Source organism: Meles meles, chromosome 17, assembly GCF_922984935.1.
Source record: "Meles meles chromosome 17, mMelMel3.1 paternal haplotype, whole genome shotgun sequence".
NCBI lineage: Eukaryota > Metazoa > Chordata > Mammalia > Carnivora > Mustelidae > Meles > Meles meles.
Genome location: NC_060082.1, coordinates 36,527,105 through 36,544,590, shown reverse-complemented (window position 1 = coordinate 36,544,590; position 17,486 = coordinate 36,527,105). Strand labels below are relative to the sequence as shown.

At 36.6% G+C, this 17,486-nt stretch overlaps 1 protein-coding gene across 3 annotated transcripts in view; it reads right to left on the bottom strand.

Annotated features, from left to right (window-relative positions):
• Nucleotides 1–417: 417 nt before the first annotated feature.
• Nucleotides 418–17,486, bottom strand: part of SYT14 (synaptotagmin 14) — a 201,443-nt gene continuing 184,374 nt past the window's right edge. For 2 of the 3 annotated variants that reach the window (XM_045982932.1, XM_045982930.1), the window contains 2 exons: nt 6,019–6,208; nt 418–2,167 (listed from right to left, as the gene is read on the bottom strand). In XM_045982932.1, the coding sequence (XP_045838888.1) occupies nt 1,854–2,167; nt 6,019–6,208 (504 nt within the window). In that variant the 3' untranslated portion in view covers nt 418–1,853. Of the gene's footprint in view, nt 2,168–3,414; nt 3,472–6,018; nt 6,209–17,486 lie in introns of all 3 variants that reach the window. The other variant, XM_045982931.1, reaches the window with a different exon arrangement.

The window sequence follows — 17,486 nt, the reverse complement described above, 5'->3', positions numbered from 1 at the left end:
ACATATGTTCTTAAACCTCATATCATCCCATATAGCATCTGTAGGTTCTTATAATTCGTGTGTATGAGTGCATAGAGCTGCCATTTTTTAAACTAAAAATTATTAATTCACGGTCTTTTTGGATTTCTTTTAAGGCCTTTCAGTAGAGCCAAGCTGAAGTAATAATGTCTATGCATGGTTTTGTATTCGTGGTAATAACAAGTCCTTGCTTACAATAATATATAGTGCTTAGTTGGGACTAGGAATAATGGTATGCTGCTTTTTAGTAACTGGTAAATAGTATGTTTTTGTCTAGTTTAATTAGAAATTAGAAAGAGAAGAAAGAAAGTATTTTTCATATACACAAAACATTCTATTTAATAAAGTATATGCATAAAATTATATACTGGGTAAGAAGCAAAATTAAAAAGAAAACAGCTTATAATATTCCTGATTAATAAGAGTTCCTAAATATAAAAACAACAAATGAAAATGCCTTGCCATTTAAAAAAATTAGCACATTATACAACTTTTACATACTTCAGAGGAAATAAAGATCTTGCGACACTGTTCTGAGGAATCTTTACATTTATAAAAATCGAAGGCCTAATTTTGCAAATACAACTTTCAAGCTGTATGAGCAAATGTAACTTACATGAAAGGCACAGGATGACGTCACGTTGAAGAACGGATCTGTAAATTTCATAAGATCTAGTCACAGGTCACTAGAAATTTCATAAGGAATCTCAGAACTGTTTTTAACGTGATGTTTTGATTCAAACTGAGAACTGGAGAGTCTTTAGATCACAAGTACAAATTGAAGTAAGACTGAAGAAGATTTAGAGAGAACAGTTTCTTATTAGAATGCTACCTGCTTTATGTATGCAGTGTTGGTCACTCCATTCTCAGAGCAGATAATTAACATTTTCTTTAACTTGAGCTGTTCTCAATTTTCAACAGCTTATCTATTATATTTTTTTTAGTTGGTAAAAAATGTATTTTCACATTACTACAATTTTAAAGAGTCAATTGTTGAAAGAAATTTTAAAGTAAGGTCCTGCTCTATTAGCTTCCTACATTGGAATACAAGAATACAGGAAGTGCTTTCAACAGAAAGTTACGTGGTTCTACAGTACAACCTGTCTAAAAGACTTGCAAGGGACCAGTCCAGTGACTGGGTCTCTTTGGATCAGGCGAAAGCAGAGGCAAATGAAGAAATGAGTATTTAAAATAAATACTTAAAAAATTCCTTTATGAAAATGAACACTTGCTTGCACTTGAGATTGAGTGCCATTGAGAAGAACTGAGGCACAATGAAACTAAGTGCACAAAGGGAAAATATTGAAATAAAACAATTTTCTATGTAATTGAAACCCTTCACCATTAGATGTGCCTCATGACTGAGCTGGACATGTACTTTTTCAGATTAAGAAACATTTCCATCACCGGGGATGAGCCAGTCAAAATATGTGTTTCCTGGTTAACATTTAGGGTGATCCTAAAAGTGCTGCGACTAAAAATTCTGATTTAAAGAAAAAAAAAATCAGTTTTTTTTTTTTCCCTTCACGAAATTACTGACTCTTTTGCTAAGTAAACTTAACTTCAAACCAAAAGCATGTTCTTAAAGCTCTGGAGGACTATTAACAATGATGATGCAAGTGTCTCATTTCCCCAAGAAGCTCTACCAGAGACACATCGTTTCTTCAATGATGTCAGTGTTCGATGCTCTTTCCACAGACCTTAAAGCATTCGGGTAGAATGGTGAGGATGACGCTTCAGAGAACAGCTCTTGTAATGGTGACTAGGTAAAAATAGCAATGCTGCAATCAGAGCTAATGCTGCCTCGGATTGTAATTGCTCAGTTATCCTATACATCATGACTCCAGTAAGGCATGCCATCTACACACTTGCTGTCCTTTCGACTCTTTCATTTCAGTCCAGTGATTGAGCTCCTCTTCTCCAGAGCTGTTGAGACCTAAAGAAATCCAGCCTATCATCTCTTTCCTTTTCATGCTGCGTTTGTTGTACACAGACAGTATGAGTGTCACATCAGAAAGCTGAAATAGGGCCACTTGAAAAACAAACGTTTCCTTGTATACTGGATTAGGCTGCCCTCTGCGGATGGAAGTCTTGCATTTGGACATCTCTTGGCCCATGGAATTCAGGAGAGTTAATTTAACATACGTATCTACAGGAAAAAAAGAACAACATACCACAGATATCATTTGAAACCAACTCAAAACACCTTTATTATGACATCTGCTGAGAACACTGAGTCTTTATACTTTATAAGGATATGGTGTATACCATGTTTAATGGAAATTCAATGAATTCCATTTTGATGTAGATGCTTCTAAAATGTGACAAGGACAGAGAATGCAAATCTTTTGTGGGTCACAATATCTCAGCCTCACTATTTCTACGTCATGGTTAGAATTTAAAGGTATACCTCATAATCCTTCCTCCACACCCTCCCACCCCCAATCCCTGACCTCCCACTACCACCCCTGCCCAACCCCATCCCCATTTAGCTTCACTAAGCAGGACATCATAGCATTAAAAAACACTTAGCAAGCTCAATTAGCCACAACACTGTAAAGCATTCCACTGTGTTTTCAGAGAAAAAGAATAAACAAACAAATAGAAATGAAGGCAAATGGTAAAGAGGAAAAGAAGACAAGAATGCAAAGATGACATCAAAACAGCTTAGGATGAAATGTCAAAAAAATCTCTGCATGGATGTGGTTTTTAAATATATTTTAAAAACATCTGAAAGGGCCAAAATGAAGCCAAATGCATTAAGGGCTCAAAGTTTAGCAAATCAAGTAAAACTTTCTCCTGGTTTCATGCAAGAATACATTTAATGTGCTTTTTGGATCATTAAAATAAATACTACAGGATTCTTTTTTGGCAGAATTTAATGTGAAATTTAAAGTATGGAATTCTTAACTGTTTTCATGAATTACAAAAAAAATTGATGTGATGTTTAGTGTACAAAGTGAAATATTACAGTTCATCGCCTGATTATTTTGGAGATAAACCCTCTCTTCAAACAACTGTGTTTTCAGTTTCTTTGTACTCATGCAAATGATCTTCAGCATGGTGATCCATCATGTGTACTTCATATCAAAATTTCAATTGATTTTAATGAAAATTGCAATATTTCTTATGAAATATCTATTGTATGAATCAAAATACAGTACATGAAAAATAAAACCTTTAATTTAAAAAGTTTTGCTTATTTTTACATACTCTGAATACCATCATCCATAATCAGAGATAAATTCTAAGTTAGTTTTATTTCAAGTACCACAGATAATAAATGTGCATTTTTTTTGGAAACCAACATGGTGGACAGCTTCACTGCTGGCAAGTTTAGGGTATTTTGTTTTTGCATGAAAAGACAACATCCAATTAGCCTCTACAGGAACTCACCTCGGATTATATAAACCTGTCCACCTATCAAGTGTTTTAGACAACAGAACAGTCCATCTGACAACAGGGGGTGGAAAGCAGTAAAAGAAATAATGACCAGATATCAATTGTTGGGTGAAAGAGGGTCAAAGGTTAGAATTAAAGAGGAAAAACTGTTCACTGGAGTTGGAAGAACACAAAACTTTAGCATTTTAATTCAGGTAGAGGGGTTGAACAAAGGAGTTGTTGGGTAAATTTCATGGAATGCGAATTTTTAAGGTCATTGTGTAATCTTAAACAAAAATTATACTGTTTTAAAGGGGGAACATCTTTATAATGATAGCCTCTTGGTCTAAAGCACATTGAACATAGAATCATGCAAATTATTAGACTCTATAAAAGACTGACTAAAAGTCATTATAGAACTACTATTATGCTAAGTTTTGAAGTCTATCCATGCAATATTAAATATTTCAAATGCTTCTATTGCTTTCAATGTAATATAAAAAATTAAGTTAAACAAAATAAAATAGGACTATCAAAATTTTTGCTCTTGATTGTTCCCATGGTTTCTTGGGATAACACAACGTTGGGAAACACATGTTTCCGTTGATAACACAGTTCAAAGCCTAGAAATTAGGCATATATGAAGGGTCACAATCTTATATAACATATACAGTATAAGACAGATAAAACTGTATTCTATTTTACTTTATAAATACTCCACTTCATACAATTAATTTTAATGTTAACTTATATTTACCTACTAGCTGCCTCCCAGCGAACACCATTAACCACCCTGATACTGAAGATCTGATTCTAAAATAATGGTAATTTCTCCAACTTGCTCTTTAACCTGAAAACACCTACTCTAAACTGCGAATGTTAATCTCTCAACCCGTTTACTATCCACCCTGCCTCCACCCCCTCTCTTCATTTTAGTTCTGGTTTCTCTGTTTCTGTCAGAGTGGTTACGAGCAAGGACAGAAAGGCAAAGCATATCATTCCATTCTGCTAGCTTTTAGCATCTCAAGTTAAATATTTGTTCAAAAATTAAACTGTTAGCTAGAGCAGGAATGGCAAGCTGAGAGCTGCTGGCAGGATGTGACCCCACATGATATTGTGTTTATCCGTTACAGTGTTCAGAAGTTTCGAATCTGAGTGTCTTGAGGCAGGGTATGTGCGCCTGCATTTGTCACTGCCTCGTGCTCTTTATCTTTCACCTGCCAAGGCTGTTCATTTAAGTAACTTCCCAGGCCATCTGAGTTTGCATTCTAAGTATGTATCAATAAAGAGAACCAAGGTCCCACTTCCAAAGCTGTTTATTCTAGTAATTGCTTCTTTCCTCCCTCTGAATTCTTCCTTCTGAAAGGAGAAAGGGGACAATAATAATTCCATCTTTCTTTTATGCACCTTTGCCTGATTGGAGTCTCACAGTTACCCTGTGACAGATACAACCTCAACTTTATATACGAGGAAACAGACTCAGGGGAGTTAGGTTACTCATCCAAGGGTAGAAAAATACACATAATTTTGGCCTTCTGATTTTTAATTCAGGAATAGATACATTTCATAATACCTGTAAGAAGCAAGGTTTCCATTATTATTCAGGGAAAACCAAATATATTTTTGTGACTTTTCACTTGAATTAAAAAGACAATGTGGAGGACATCTGGAGGTAAATGAATTAATTTCATTGAAGGGAGGGAAAAGTTTCCCCTCCAATAATTATTTGAGACTCAGAGTAAAAGATTCTGTGAGAAATCTTTGAGCAAACTTAAGGCGGCCATTACTATTCAAGATTTCCTTTCAAATTTTGAGCTTAGGCACTAACAGCCTTAATTTCAGAGAAGTATAAAGAAGCTGTTATGTTCCCAACTTATTTCTACAGATATTGACAAACGGTTTTGGAGATCTACTGATGGAAATCTCTCTGCACTCCCATAATTGCCTCCATCCTCAGGAGCAGGAAGAGGGATAAGGAGGGAGGAGTGACAGGCATATAGACCAGGGCACAGGTATGCCATCTTGCTTTCCTCTCCTCGCACCTAGGGGAAATATCGAACTATTCCTTGTTTTGTTTGTCCTGGTAAGGGCAAAGCCAAGCCATTTAAGAAAAGACTCTGCTGGCAGTACTAATTTATAATATTAAAGGAGAAAAAATGTGAAGAAACAGTTTCTTCTTAAATTCTTAATGGAGAAAAGAGAAAAACTACAGAATTACTGCATTAGTTCATAGTACTGCATGCAGACTGAAAACACCACATCATTCTTCTGTTGATACCAATAGCTCTTCATATTCCTGGAATATGTGGAATAGGGCTAACTTTAAAAAAATCCTGTAACTTTTTCTACCATTGGAAGATAATGGCTATGATAGGGATAATTTATTCAGCAGATACTATGAAAAATTAAAAGTCTTGTCACCTTACAATTAATACTTTGAATTTCAAATTTTTCTACTTCCCAAATGACTGGAAATAGAAAACATGAAACAGATTAGCTGATGATTATACCATTTCATTTTGATCGGTTCAGACTAAATGACAGGATTGAGGCCCCTAACACTGAGAGTCCCATAAGTGCAGAAAACATGAGAATTAAAAAATTTTTTTTTTCACTCACTGGGTGGTCTGTTTGCTGCCAAATTTTTGAAGTGGCTGCCTTTTATCACTTCAGCTGATAGTCTTCCAGTGGTGGCATTATAAAGCAGGCCAATGAGAATTTCTGGAACGGAGCCATGTTCAAGAGACTGACATGAGGATGTACTTTCACTACAGGACATTTCTGACATGCTCATTTGGGAATCACAGCCCTGCAATCAAGAACGAAGTCTTTATAGTATTTTGTACAAGTGATATATTAAGAGATACATTGTTAATGCTGTGTTATTGGAATTAGGTAAATCACAATAAAGACAAGAGCTGCAGGCAAAATTCCCAAAGCGCTAAATTAGATATGTTGTTCTTAGTGTATTTTAGTTCCTGGATTCTCTTTTCATTATACAGCAGTCAAAGAAATAATAGGCTATGAGAAGATTTCATAAATCCCTACACATTTGTACACAAATCAGAGAGGATAAATTTCTTAAACTCATAGGTGTTAATGAACTATTTTGGGAATGTGGAAAATTGTTGTTTAAAGACTTAATAACCTTTAAAGACTGACACGGACTCAGACTCAATTACAATAAGTGTAAATGTCTTCACTGTGTTTTTAAAGATGAAGATTGGTAAACTCTGATTAAATAAACAAGACAAAACTATCTGCTATTTATAAGTCAGTATGTAGAACACCGAGAAACAGAAAGTTGAAAAGGATGGGATATTATTTATCATGCAAATAATAACCACAAGAAAATTGTAGCTACAATAATACGTTTTAAGTTTAGCTTTAAGTTTACTTTAAGTTTAGCTTTAAGTCAAGTTTAGTTTTAAGACAATAACCATTACTAGAGACGAAGAGGTAAACTCAGTTTGAACTTTCAATTTACCAGGAAGATAAAATACCTCCGATTTGCATGTATATAGTAACATGGGCTCCAAATATGGAAAGCAGAAATTGCCAGAACCAGAAAGAGAAACAGGCAAATCTACAACCATTAGTTGACTAATGGGGGAATGACTTTAGCATACTTTCTTTCTGTAACAGACCAGACAAATAAATACAGTACATATGTAGAAGATTCGAATATCACAATAAGCAAAACTGACCTAATGGTAATATGTAGAGCACCATACCCCACAACTATGAAATACACATCTTCTCAAGCACATAGTGGTATTTTCATAAAACTATTCACAAAAATAAAGCAAATAGCAAAGATTTTCAAATGGCAGAAATCATTCAGAATAGGTCTTCTAATCAGTTAGAAATCAAAACTAGCTTCTAGTAAAGAAAACAATCCCTATATATTTGGAAATACTCATGGTAACTAAATGATAATGAAAACAAACTATCTGAAGAGAGTAATAAAAATAGATAAATGTTAGAGAGTCCAATTTAAGAAGAGAAGAGAAGGTATGAGTAACAAATATCAGGAATGAAAAAGGAGACATCACTACATATGCTATAGACCACAAAAACATAAAAGGATAGTAAAAACAACTTTCTTCCAACACATTTGAAATTCTGATGCACAGATTCCTAGAAAACTGCAACTAGCAAAGATGCACACAAGAAGAAAGAGAATATCTGAACAGGGTTACTGAAGAGATTTAATTCATAATTAAAAATCTTTCCAAAACAAACAAAATATAAAACCAAAGAACTTCAGCTAGAGGGCTTCACTGGTGAATTTTAACCCACTGAGCCACTCAGGCACCTCTTCACTGGTGAATTCTAATGAATACTGCTAGTCTTACGAACACTCTTCCAGATAGTAGGGAAAGAGGAAACACTCTCCTGTTTACTTTAAGAATCTAGCCAAAGCCTGATGACATTATTAAAAAAAAAATTACAGAATTTTCTTATTCATGAGCTTCGATTTAAAACCCTAAATTAAATGACTGGCAGACCAAATCTAGCAATGTGTAACATCATACTTAAAAGAAAATTTTTTGAATGTTTCCCCTTTGAAATTGGGGATGTGACAAATGGTGCCAACTATTACTACTTCTAATCAATACTGCAGTGGCAATTCCAGCTAGTGAAAGTCCTGGCCTTACTAAATGCAATGCAATGCAATAAAATAAAATGTATAATGATTTGGAAAGGAAGGAGATAAAACTGTACTTAGGTGTAGGTTATGTAATTAGGTACAAAAGAAATCTAAACAAGTCCTCAGATGAATTACAACTGCATACAAAGGTAAAACTTTTAAGTCCATACATTGCTATATATCAGCAACAAACCTGAAAATAAAATTTATTCAAAAACGGCATTTAGGGGTGTCTGGCTGGCTTAGTTGATAGAGTGTACGACTCCAGGTCTCAGGGTCGTGAGTTCAAGCCCCGTGCTGGGTGTGGAGCCAACTTAAAATAAAAATTGAAAAAAAATTTAAATTAGCTTTTATTAGAGCATAAGATATAAAATATCTAGGAATAAATGTACAAATGATACCTGAGGTCTCTACATAGAAAATTATGAATAGGGGTAAACTGAGAAGTGCTACACAGATATACTATAGTAATGTATCAGAAAGCCCAGTTCTGTAACATTCTCTCCAAACTAGCCCAAGGATTAAATGCAGTAACAGTCGAAATCTCAGCAGTCGAAATCTCAACGGGTTTCTCTGTGGAGCCTGACAGGCTAATCCCGAAGCGCTCGTGGTCTATACATACAACGCAGTACTATTCAGCCTTAAAAAAGAAGGAAATCCTGCCATATGTGACAACATGGTTGAACATGGAGGAACATGATGCTGAGTGAAATAAGCCAGGCACAGACAAATACTGCATGATTCCACTTATATGAGATCTCTAAAATAGCCACACTCCCAGAAGCAGAGAGCAGAACGTTGGCTGCCAAAGGGTGGGGGTAGGGGAAAATGGGGAGTTGCTGTTCAAGGAGTATATGGTTACAGTTATATAAGATGAATAAGTTCTAGAGATCTGCTGTACAGTGTGTGCCTGTAATTAATTATATTGTATTTTACACTTAGATATTTGTTAAAGAATAGACATCATGTTCAATGTTCTTACCACAATAAAATATAATGAAATTAAAAAAAAAAAACACAGTAGAATGCCCTGTTCTACTGAGTATCAAAATTTATCACAAAGTTACATTATTTAAGACAATGTGACAGAAACAATGTAAAACACACTAACAGAATAGAAAGTCCATAAATTAACCTAGGTGTAACAGACACTTAATTTACAACAAGGGTGGAACCACAAAAGCAGTGGGGAAAGGATCGTCTTTTTAATGAATAATGCTAAGACAATTGGTTGTCCATCCAGAAATAAATGAAAATCAACCCCTACCTCAAAACATACCAGAAGTCAATTCTGAATTTAAATATAAAAAGCAAAATGATAAATTCATAGGTTAACACTGGGGATTATATTCATGATCTTAGGGTAGGGAAAGACTTCCTAAAAGGGACAGAAAAGTATTAATCATAAAGGAAACCTTGATGAGGTACCTGGGTGACTCACTGGGTTAAAGCCTCTGCCTTCAGCTCAGGTCATGATCCCAGCGTCCTGAGATTAAGCCCTACAGGGGGCTCCCTCCTCAGCAGGGAGCCTGCTTCCCCCTCTCTCTGCCTGCCTCTCTGTCTACTTGTGATCTCTGTCTGTCAAATAAATAAATAAAGTATTAAAAAAAAAAAGAAAGAAAAGCTTGATGAATCTGAAAACATTAAAATTAAGAATTTCTGAGCTTCAGCAGAATCTTTAGGATGGTGAAAAGGCAAACAACTGGGTGTGAGAGAGGTCTACAACACATATACTGTAATCGGCTCAAATCCAGAATATGTAAAGAACACTTAGAAATCAAATAAGAAAAAGACAACACAATATAAAAAGTGCCAGACACTTGAACTAGTAACTTTACAGAATAGCCAATAAATGTATGAAACGTTGTTCAACTTTATTAGTAATGACGGAAATGGAAATGCATGTACGTAAGTATCCTTACACAACAGCCAGGCTGAAACAATCGTGTGACTAGGACACAGAGCAATGGGAACGTGCATGGGCCCTCTGGTGGTAAAGCAATATGGTTTTTAAAAATGTTAAAAAACACACATACCTTATGACCTGCCAGTATATACTTATCAGAAATATGTGCAATGTTTATCAAAAGACATACAAAAGAATGTCCATAGCAGCTTTGTTCCCAAGAGCCCCAGAGAGCAGAATGGATAAATAATTTTGGGTGAGTTCATATAATACAGCAGTGATACTGTACACATTCCACAGCAATGAAAACTAATTAGAACTACATTTACAGATATGACTTGAGCGAAAAATGTTGAACCTAAAAGGATACTTGGCTGTATTAACTCCATTTATGTCAATTTCAAAGAAAGCAACCACAGAAAAACCCCAAACTAAAACCCAAAGACGAGAGAGAACTAAACCACAGTATTTCAAATGCATGAATAGGTGGTAAAACTGTAAATCAAGCAAGAAAGGGATCAATGTAAAAGTCAAAATTGTGGTTAACTCTAGGGGTGGGGAGAGAAGGTACAGTGATTGGGAAGGGCATGATGGGGGTGTCTGGGGGTATTGGTAGCGTTTTATTTCTTGACCTGGATTGTGGTTACATGGGTTGTACTTTATTTGTTTTTCATACTTTTTCTTTTTTTTTAAAAATATTTTATTTATTTATTTGAGAGAGAGAGCAGGCACAAGCAGGGGAAGTGACCTGCGGAGAGGGAGAAGCAGACGGCCTGCTGAGCTGGGAGCCGGATGTGAGACTGATCCCAGGACCCTGGGATTATGACCTGAGGCAGATGCTTAACAAACAGCCACCCAGGTGCCCCTGTTTTGCATATTTTTCTTTTTTTTTTTTTTAAAGATTTTATTTATTTATTTGACAGAGAGAGAGATCACAAGTAGGCAGAGAGGCAGGCAGAGAGAGGAGGAAGCAGGCTCCCTGCAGAGCAGAGAGCCTGATGCGGGGCTCGATCCCAGGACCCTGAGATCATGACCTGAGCCGAAGGCAGCGGCCTAATCCACTGAGCCACCCAGGCGCCCCTGTTTTGCATATTTTTCTAATGTGTGTTGGATCTCAAAAGATAAAAGGCTTACTGAAGGGATTACCTAATACTAGGATACAATATATACACAAATTAATGTATGGTGATAAAAAGAAATATTTAGAACTTTCTCTGGAGATTCCTAAGGGAATTATCTCCATAAGTTTAAAAAAAAAGATGACACTATCTTCTATAATGTATTTTTAGATTTAAAACATTTTAGATGTAGATTTTTTAAATTAAAAAAAAGTCTAAAAATGTTTTCTACAAATCTTTGCATTTACGGTTGGCTTTATAAGTGATTAAGGATAATTAATGTATACCTGGGAACAGAATTAACCCCCTGGACTAGTATTCGGAGAGACAAAATCTCGTATTTTCAGATCTAATTCTAAATCACAGAGGAGAAAGCCAAAAGGAATATACATCTTATATTCCTAAATCATGGGTACACAAAACACATAGTTTGGTATGTTTTCATGACAGTTGGAGGAGAAAACATAATTTTAGTAAGTTTCAATTAGGATATATCATCACTTATGAAAATAGTGTCAAAAACATGCTCAGGCACATTTGGTGCATTTGCTACATTAGGCTATTATACTAGCAGCATCTGTTAGGATATTGTGGAATACATTTTTCATAATATAGTATTTTTCACATTAACCTACTGTCAGATAATAACATGGGAATCTAATATTTTCTTATTAACACAGAGGTCATATTGCCAATTTTGAGCCACAAAGCGATGTACCAAGAAAGTCCTGGGAAAGACTTTTCTTGCTTCTGAGGAAAACAGCCAACTTCTGTCCTCACTTCACTGCTGCAAAAAAATGTCCTTGTCTCTGAGCCCAACAAAAAAGCAAGAGTGATAAGATCCTTGATGATCACATTCTATTTCAGGAAGCCCTGATGAAATATAGTAGTGTTTAAGAGAAAAACAAAACACAAAAAACGCAAAACACGAAAACACTATTGTCTAAACGAATTCATTGTGAATCTCTCTGTCCCCTTAGAAAAAGTGCCCGGCTCATGCCCTTCCCACAGCACCAGTTTAATGCCCCTCCAAGGCTGGCATGGGTGTGGCATTCCAAGGAGATAGGAGAGCACAACAGAAACAGCGTGGAATAACTATATAAATAGATTAACGGCAGGAAAGGCAAATTAAATACAGATCCTAGATATCCCAGTGGCGTCTTTTCCTCTGACTGTTCCTCAGGGCATGCCGATCCATTCGGTGTATACTCGGGAATGTCTCCTCTCTCTGCAGACCCCATCATTAATTTGTAACTGGGGCTCGCCTTGGTTGCAGTAACTGCAGGTGATTAACCCAAAGTCAAACAAATCCCAATCATAATTAGGTCTACTTAAAGGAATAGTCCCACAGGCTTCCCAAAGTAAAAGTGTATCTTCTTTCCATCTAACATAGTCTTTTTTTTCTTTTTTCTTTTTAATATTTCCTCTCCTCCCTCCTGAGTCCTCTGCCCTAAGGTGGAGGATTATAAGCAATTCTGTGAAAGTAGAAGTCTATTGAATTTTTCAGAGAAATGAGTAAACTCTATATAATGTTTATCATAAGCAGACTTTGTGGTTATGACACCCACTCCATGCCCTTAATTGTACTAATAGGTTAAAATTTGGTGGTGAGAACTTGCAAATAGAGAGGAAAAAACCCATAAGATTAAAAATATGACATAATTCCTATTAAGGAAATGTACTGGGCTTTTTATTAATACTAAATTGATTCTACCTTACTTGTAACCACTTAGAGTCCGTATTTTTTAAGGTGAAACTGCTGAGCTGTGCAATGATAATTACTATAAATTTGAATAGTTTGTTGAATTTATTTTCACCGTGGCTGGAAGATATTCTCTGGTTTTTAATGTAATTTACACATGAAACGCTTTTTACACTTTCCTGGAAACAGGGCGACGAGGACACAGAGGGTGCCTCTGTGTGACAAGAGGGAGGTCACCTGCTGCGGTGTTGGAACTGCCACAATGGTGTCATCGCCTTCTTTCCTCGGGGCCCCTTCCCAGCCCCAAGGTCTCAACTGCTACCAGCTAGGGAAGGAAGAGATAACCAGAGGCCATTTCAGGGAAGAGAAAGCAAGAACAGCGTAACTGCTCCAAATCGTGCCCCACTCCAACCACAGTCCAGGGTGAAGGAGAAGCATTCTGTGTCTGAGTAGGTAGAGCTACTGAGTGACCCCAAAGGATAACTAATAAGGGAGCTGGGGATGGGTGGAGAGCTTACATTTCAAGTAGTGTTGGAAGCAGGATCCTTTCCGTTGCCTGTGCCAGAACCGCCGGCTTCCACTAGCTTAAGCAGCTCAAGGCAGTGCACTGGCTTTTGTAACCAACAGGGAGTAAGGAGGAGCCTCAGGGACTCACCGACCCACATCTTAACCCAGGTCTCTAGAAATGAGTTTTCCTTGTCCATTTTGTGGGTGTGTTTCCCAAATTTGGCTTTATTCTCAGGTAGACTCTTCCCTCCTAGCTGCCGGATTGTTTTCAGCAGTTCTGAGTGCCGTAGGAAAGAGGGAGACGGCATGCTGACCCCTTCAAGCAAAACTCCAGAACTTATGAGTTAGGACCCATGAGATTTAATTCCGGGGCTTTGGGATAAAGTCACCTCATCAGAAGCACAGGGACAGCTTGGTCTCCCAAGCAAAATCTGGAAACTGCGGCTACAAGGGGAAGGTATGGATGCCAGGTCACGTGGCCCTCTGTGAGGACGACCACCCACGTTACTGAGGGGCTGCTCGTGGGGCCGCTCTTGTGCTGTGACTACTTCCCTCATGGTCTTTGCTGGGTTGGCTCTGCAGCCATCAGCCTTGCAAGAGCCAGGGAGGAGGAAAAGACGGCTCAGTGGAAGGGGCGGTTAGTCTGCTCCAGGGGCACAGCTCTGCCATTCACGTTGGGTAATGGAGAGTGAAAGAAAAAGTACTAAATTCTCGCTTTCTCTTTCACAAAGTTTTTTTTTAACATTGAAAACTTACTGCACTGATAAGCTTAAGATATAAGGAAAAATTAATTGTAAAACAAATAGAAACAAAATATTTTATATTATCAATACTGCACTAAAATATCATGTAGAAATGGTCACACAAAACTGCTTCGATTAAGATGTATATATAGGGGGGCGCCTGGGTGGCTCAGTGGGTTAAAGCCTCTGCCTTCGGCTCAGGTCATGATCCCAGGTCCTGGGATGGAGCCCCGCATCGGGCTTTCTGCTCGGCAGGGAGCCTGCTTCCTCCCCCTCTCTCTGTGCCTGCCTCTCTGCCTACTTGAGATTTCTGTCTGTCAAATAAATAAAATCTTTAAAAAAAAAAAAGAAAGATGTATATATAGGTATATATGTATATGCATATAAATGCACGTTATTTTTCTTGCTGTGTTCAATAAGAACATATTTAATTTGAGATTCTTGTATATATGTTTGTAAGACTGGCTTATGAAGTTCATAGATTTTTCTCATGCTCTCTAGTAACTCCTGTGCCGTATACATTACTTCAAAGGGTGCAAAGGAAAAGTACTCTGCTTCTCTTTGAGACTTGTATAATTTTGACACCGACTAGACAAGAAGAACATAAGAAAATTATAAGCCAATCTCACTTATAAACATATATGCAGAAATCCCAAATTAGACATTGTTAAGTTGAATTCAACAAAAATATATATACTTATGCACATATACATATGTAATCATACATATGTACATACACATATATGTTTTTCATCAAATAGGCATTATTCTGGGAGAGTTATTTGTGCATTGGTGTTGGGTAAAACTTGCCTCTGAAGTTCAACCATCCTTTTTTTTTTTAATGAGAATCTTTCTGACTACTGATTGAATTTCTCAATGATATTAAGTCTTTTCATGTTTTCTATGATCCCTAAATTACTTCTTGGGAATTTGCATTTTTCAAGAAAATTGCTCATTCCAAAAAGTTTTCAAGTTTGTTTTTCTAGAGTTATTCTCCTTATGATTTAAAAATTTCCACAAGGGGCACCTGAGTGGCTCAGTCAGTTAAGTGCCTAACTCTTGATTGAGAAGGAAGGAAATAATAAAGATTAGAGCAGAAATAAATGATAAAGAAACAATAGGGCTGTCTGGGTGGCTCAGTCGGTTAAGCAGCTGCCTTCAGCTCAGGTCATGATCCCAAGGTCTTGGGATCGAGTCTTGCATTGGGATCCCTGCTCAGTGAGGAATCTGCTTCTCCCTCTCCCTGCCGCGGCTCTGCCTACTTGTGCTAAGGAAAAAAAAAAAAAAGAAAAGAAAAGAACAAAAAAGAAACAAACAAACAAAAGAAACAAAGAGAAAAAAAAGAAAAAGAAACAATAGAACAGGTCTTTGAAACTAGGAGCTGGTTCTTTGAAAAAAATGAATAAAATTGATAAACCTCAAGCCAGACTTACCAGGAAGAAAAGAAAAGGACCCAAATAAATAAAATCACAAACAGAGGAGAAATAACATCCAACACCACAGAAATACAATTATGAGAATATTATGAAAAACTATATGCCAACAAATTTGACAACCTAGAAGAAACAGATAAATTCCTAGAAACATATAAACTACCAGAACTGAAATAGGAAGAAACAGAAAACTTGAAGAGACTGATAACGAGCAAAGGAATGAATCAGTAATCAAAAACTCCAATAAACAAAAGTCCAGGACCAGATGGCCTTGCAGACAAATTCTACCAAACATTTAAAGAAGAGTTAATACCTATTTTTCTCAAACTATTCCATAACAACAGAAAAGGAATGAAAACTTCCAAATTAATTCTATAAGGACAGCATCGCCCTGATACCAAAAGCAGATAAAGACACTACTAAAAAAGAGAATGACAGGCCAATATCCCTGATGAACACAGAAACAAAAATTCTCAAGAAAGATGGGATTGGGAGGGGGACAAACCATAAGAGACTCTTAATCTCACAAAACAAACTGAGGGTTGGTGGAGGGTAGGGGGTAGGGATAGGGTGGCTTGGTTAGGGACATCGGGGAGGGCATGTGCTACGGTGAGTGCTGTGAAATGTGTAAGCCTGCTGATTCATAGACCTGTACCTCTGGGGCAAATAATACATTATATGTTAATAAAAATAATTAAAAAAAGAAAATATTAGCAAACTGAATCCAACAATACATTAAAAAATTTATTCACCATGATCAAGTGGGATTTATTCCTGGGTTGCAAGAGTGGTTCAATATTTGCAAATGAGTCAACATGATATATCAAATAAATAAAAGAAAGGATAAGAACCATATGATCATTTCGATATACTCAGAAAAAGCACTTGACAAAGTACAACATCCATTCATGATAAAAACCTTCAACAAAGGAGCTTTTCAGGGAAGTACTTCAATATAATAAAGGCCACCTATGAAAAACCCACAGCTAATATCACCCTCAATGGGGAAAAAGAGCTTTTCCTGTATGGTCAGAAACAGGATGACCATTCTCACCACTTTTATTCAGCATAGTACTGGAAGTCCTACCCATTGCAATTAGGCAACAAAAAGAAGTAAAAGGCATTTAATCAGTAAGGAAGAAATAAAACTCACTACTTGCAGAGGGCTTGATACCATATATTGAAAACCTGAAAGATTTCACCAAAAAACTGCTAGAACTGATAAACAAATTCAGTAAAGTTGCAGGATACAAAATCAATGTACAGAAATCTGTTACATTTCTATACACCAATAATGAAGCAGCAGAAGAGGAAATTAAGGAATCAATCCCATTTATTATTGCTCCGAAAACAGTAAGATACCTAGGAATAAACCTAACCAAAGGTGTATTCTGTACTCTGAAAACTATAAAACACTGATGAAAGAAATTGAAGATGACACAGAGAAATGGAAAGACATGCTCATGGATTAGAGTAACAAATATTGTTATATGTCTACATTATATGTTATATGTCTACAAATGTCTACACTACCAAAAGCAATGTACATATTTAACCCAATTCTTTTTAAAAATTTTCTTATTTAAAAAAATTTTTATTTTTTAAATTTCTTTTCAGTGTTCCAGAATTCATTGTTTATGCACCACACCCAGTGCTCCATGCAATACGTGCCCTCCATGATACCCTCCACCAGGCTCACCCAACCTCCCACCCCCTCCCCTCCAAAACCCTGATTGTTTTTCAGAGTCCACAGTGTCTCATGATTCGTCTCCCCCTCCAATTTTCCCCAAGTCCCTTCTCCTCTCCATCTCCCCATGTCCTCTGTTATTCCTTATGCTCCACAAATAAGCAAAACCATATGATATTTGACTCTCTCTGCCTGACTCATTTCACTCATCATAATCTCTTCCAGTCCTGTTCATGTTGCTACAAAAGTTGGGTATTCATCCTTTCTGATGGAGGCATAATACTCCATAGTATATATTGACCACATCTTCCTTATCCATTCATCTGTTGAAAGGCAT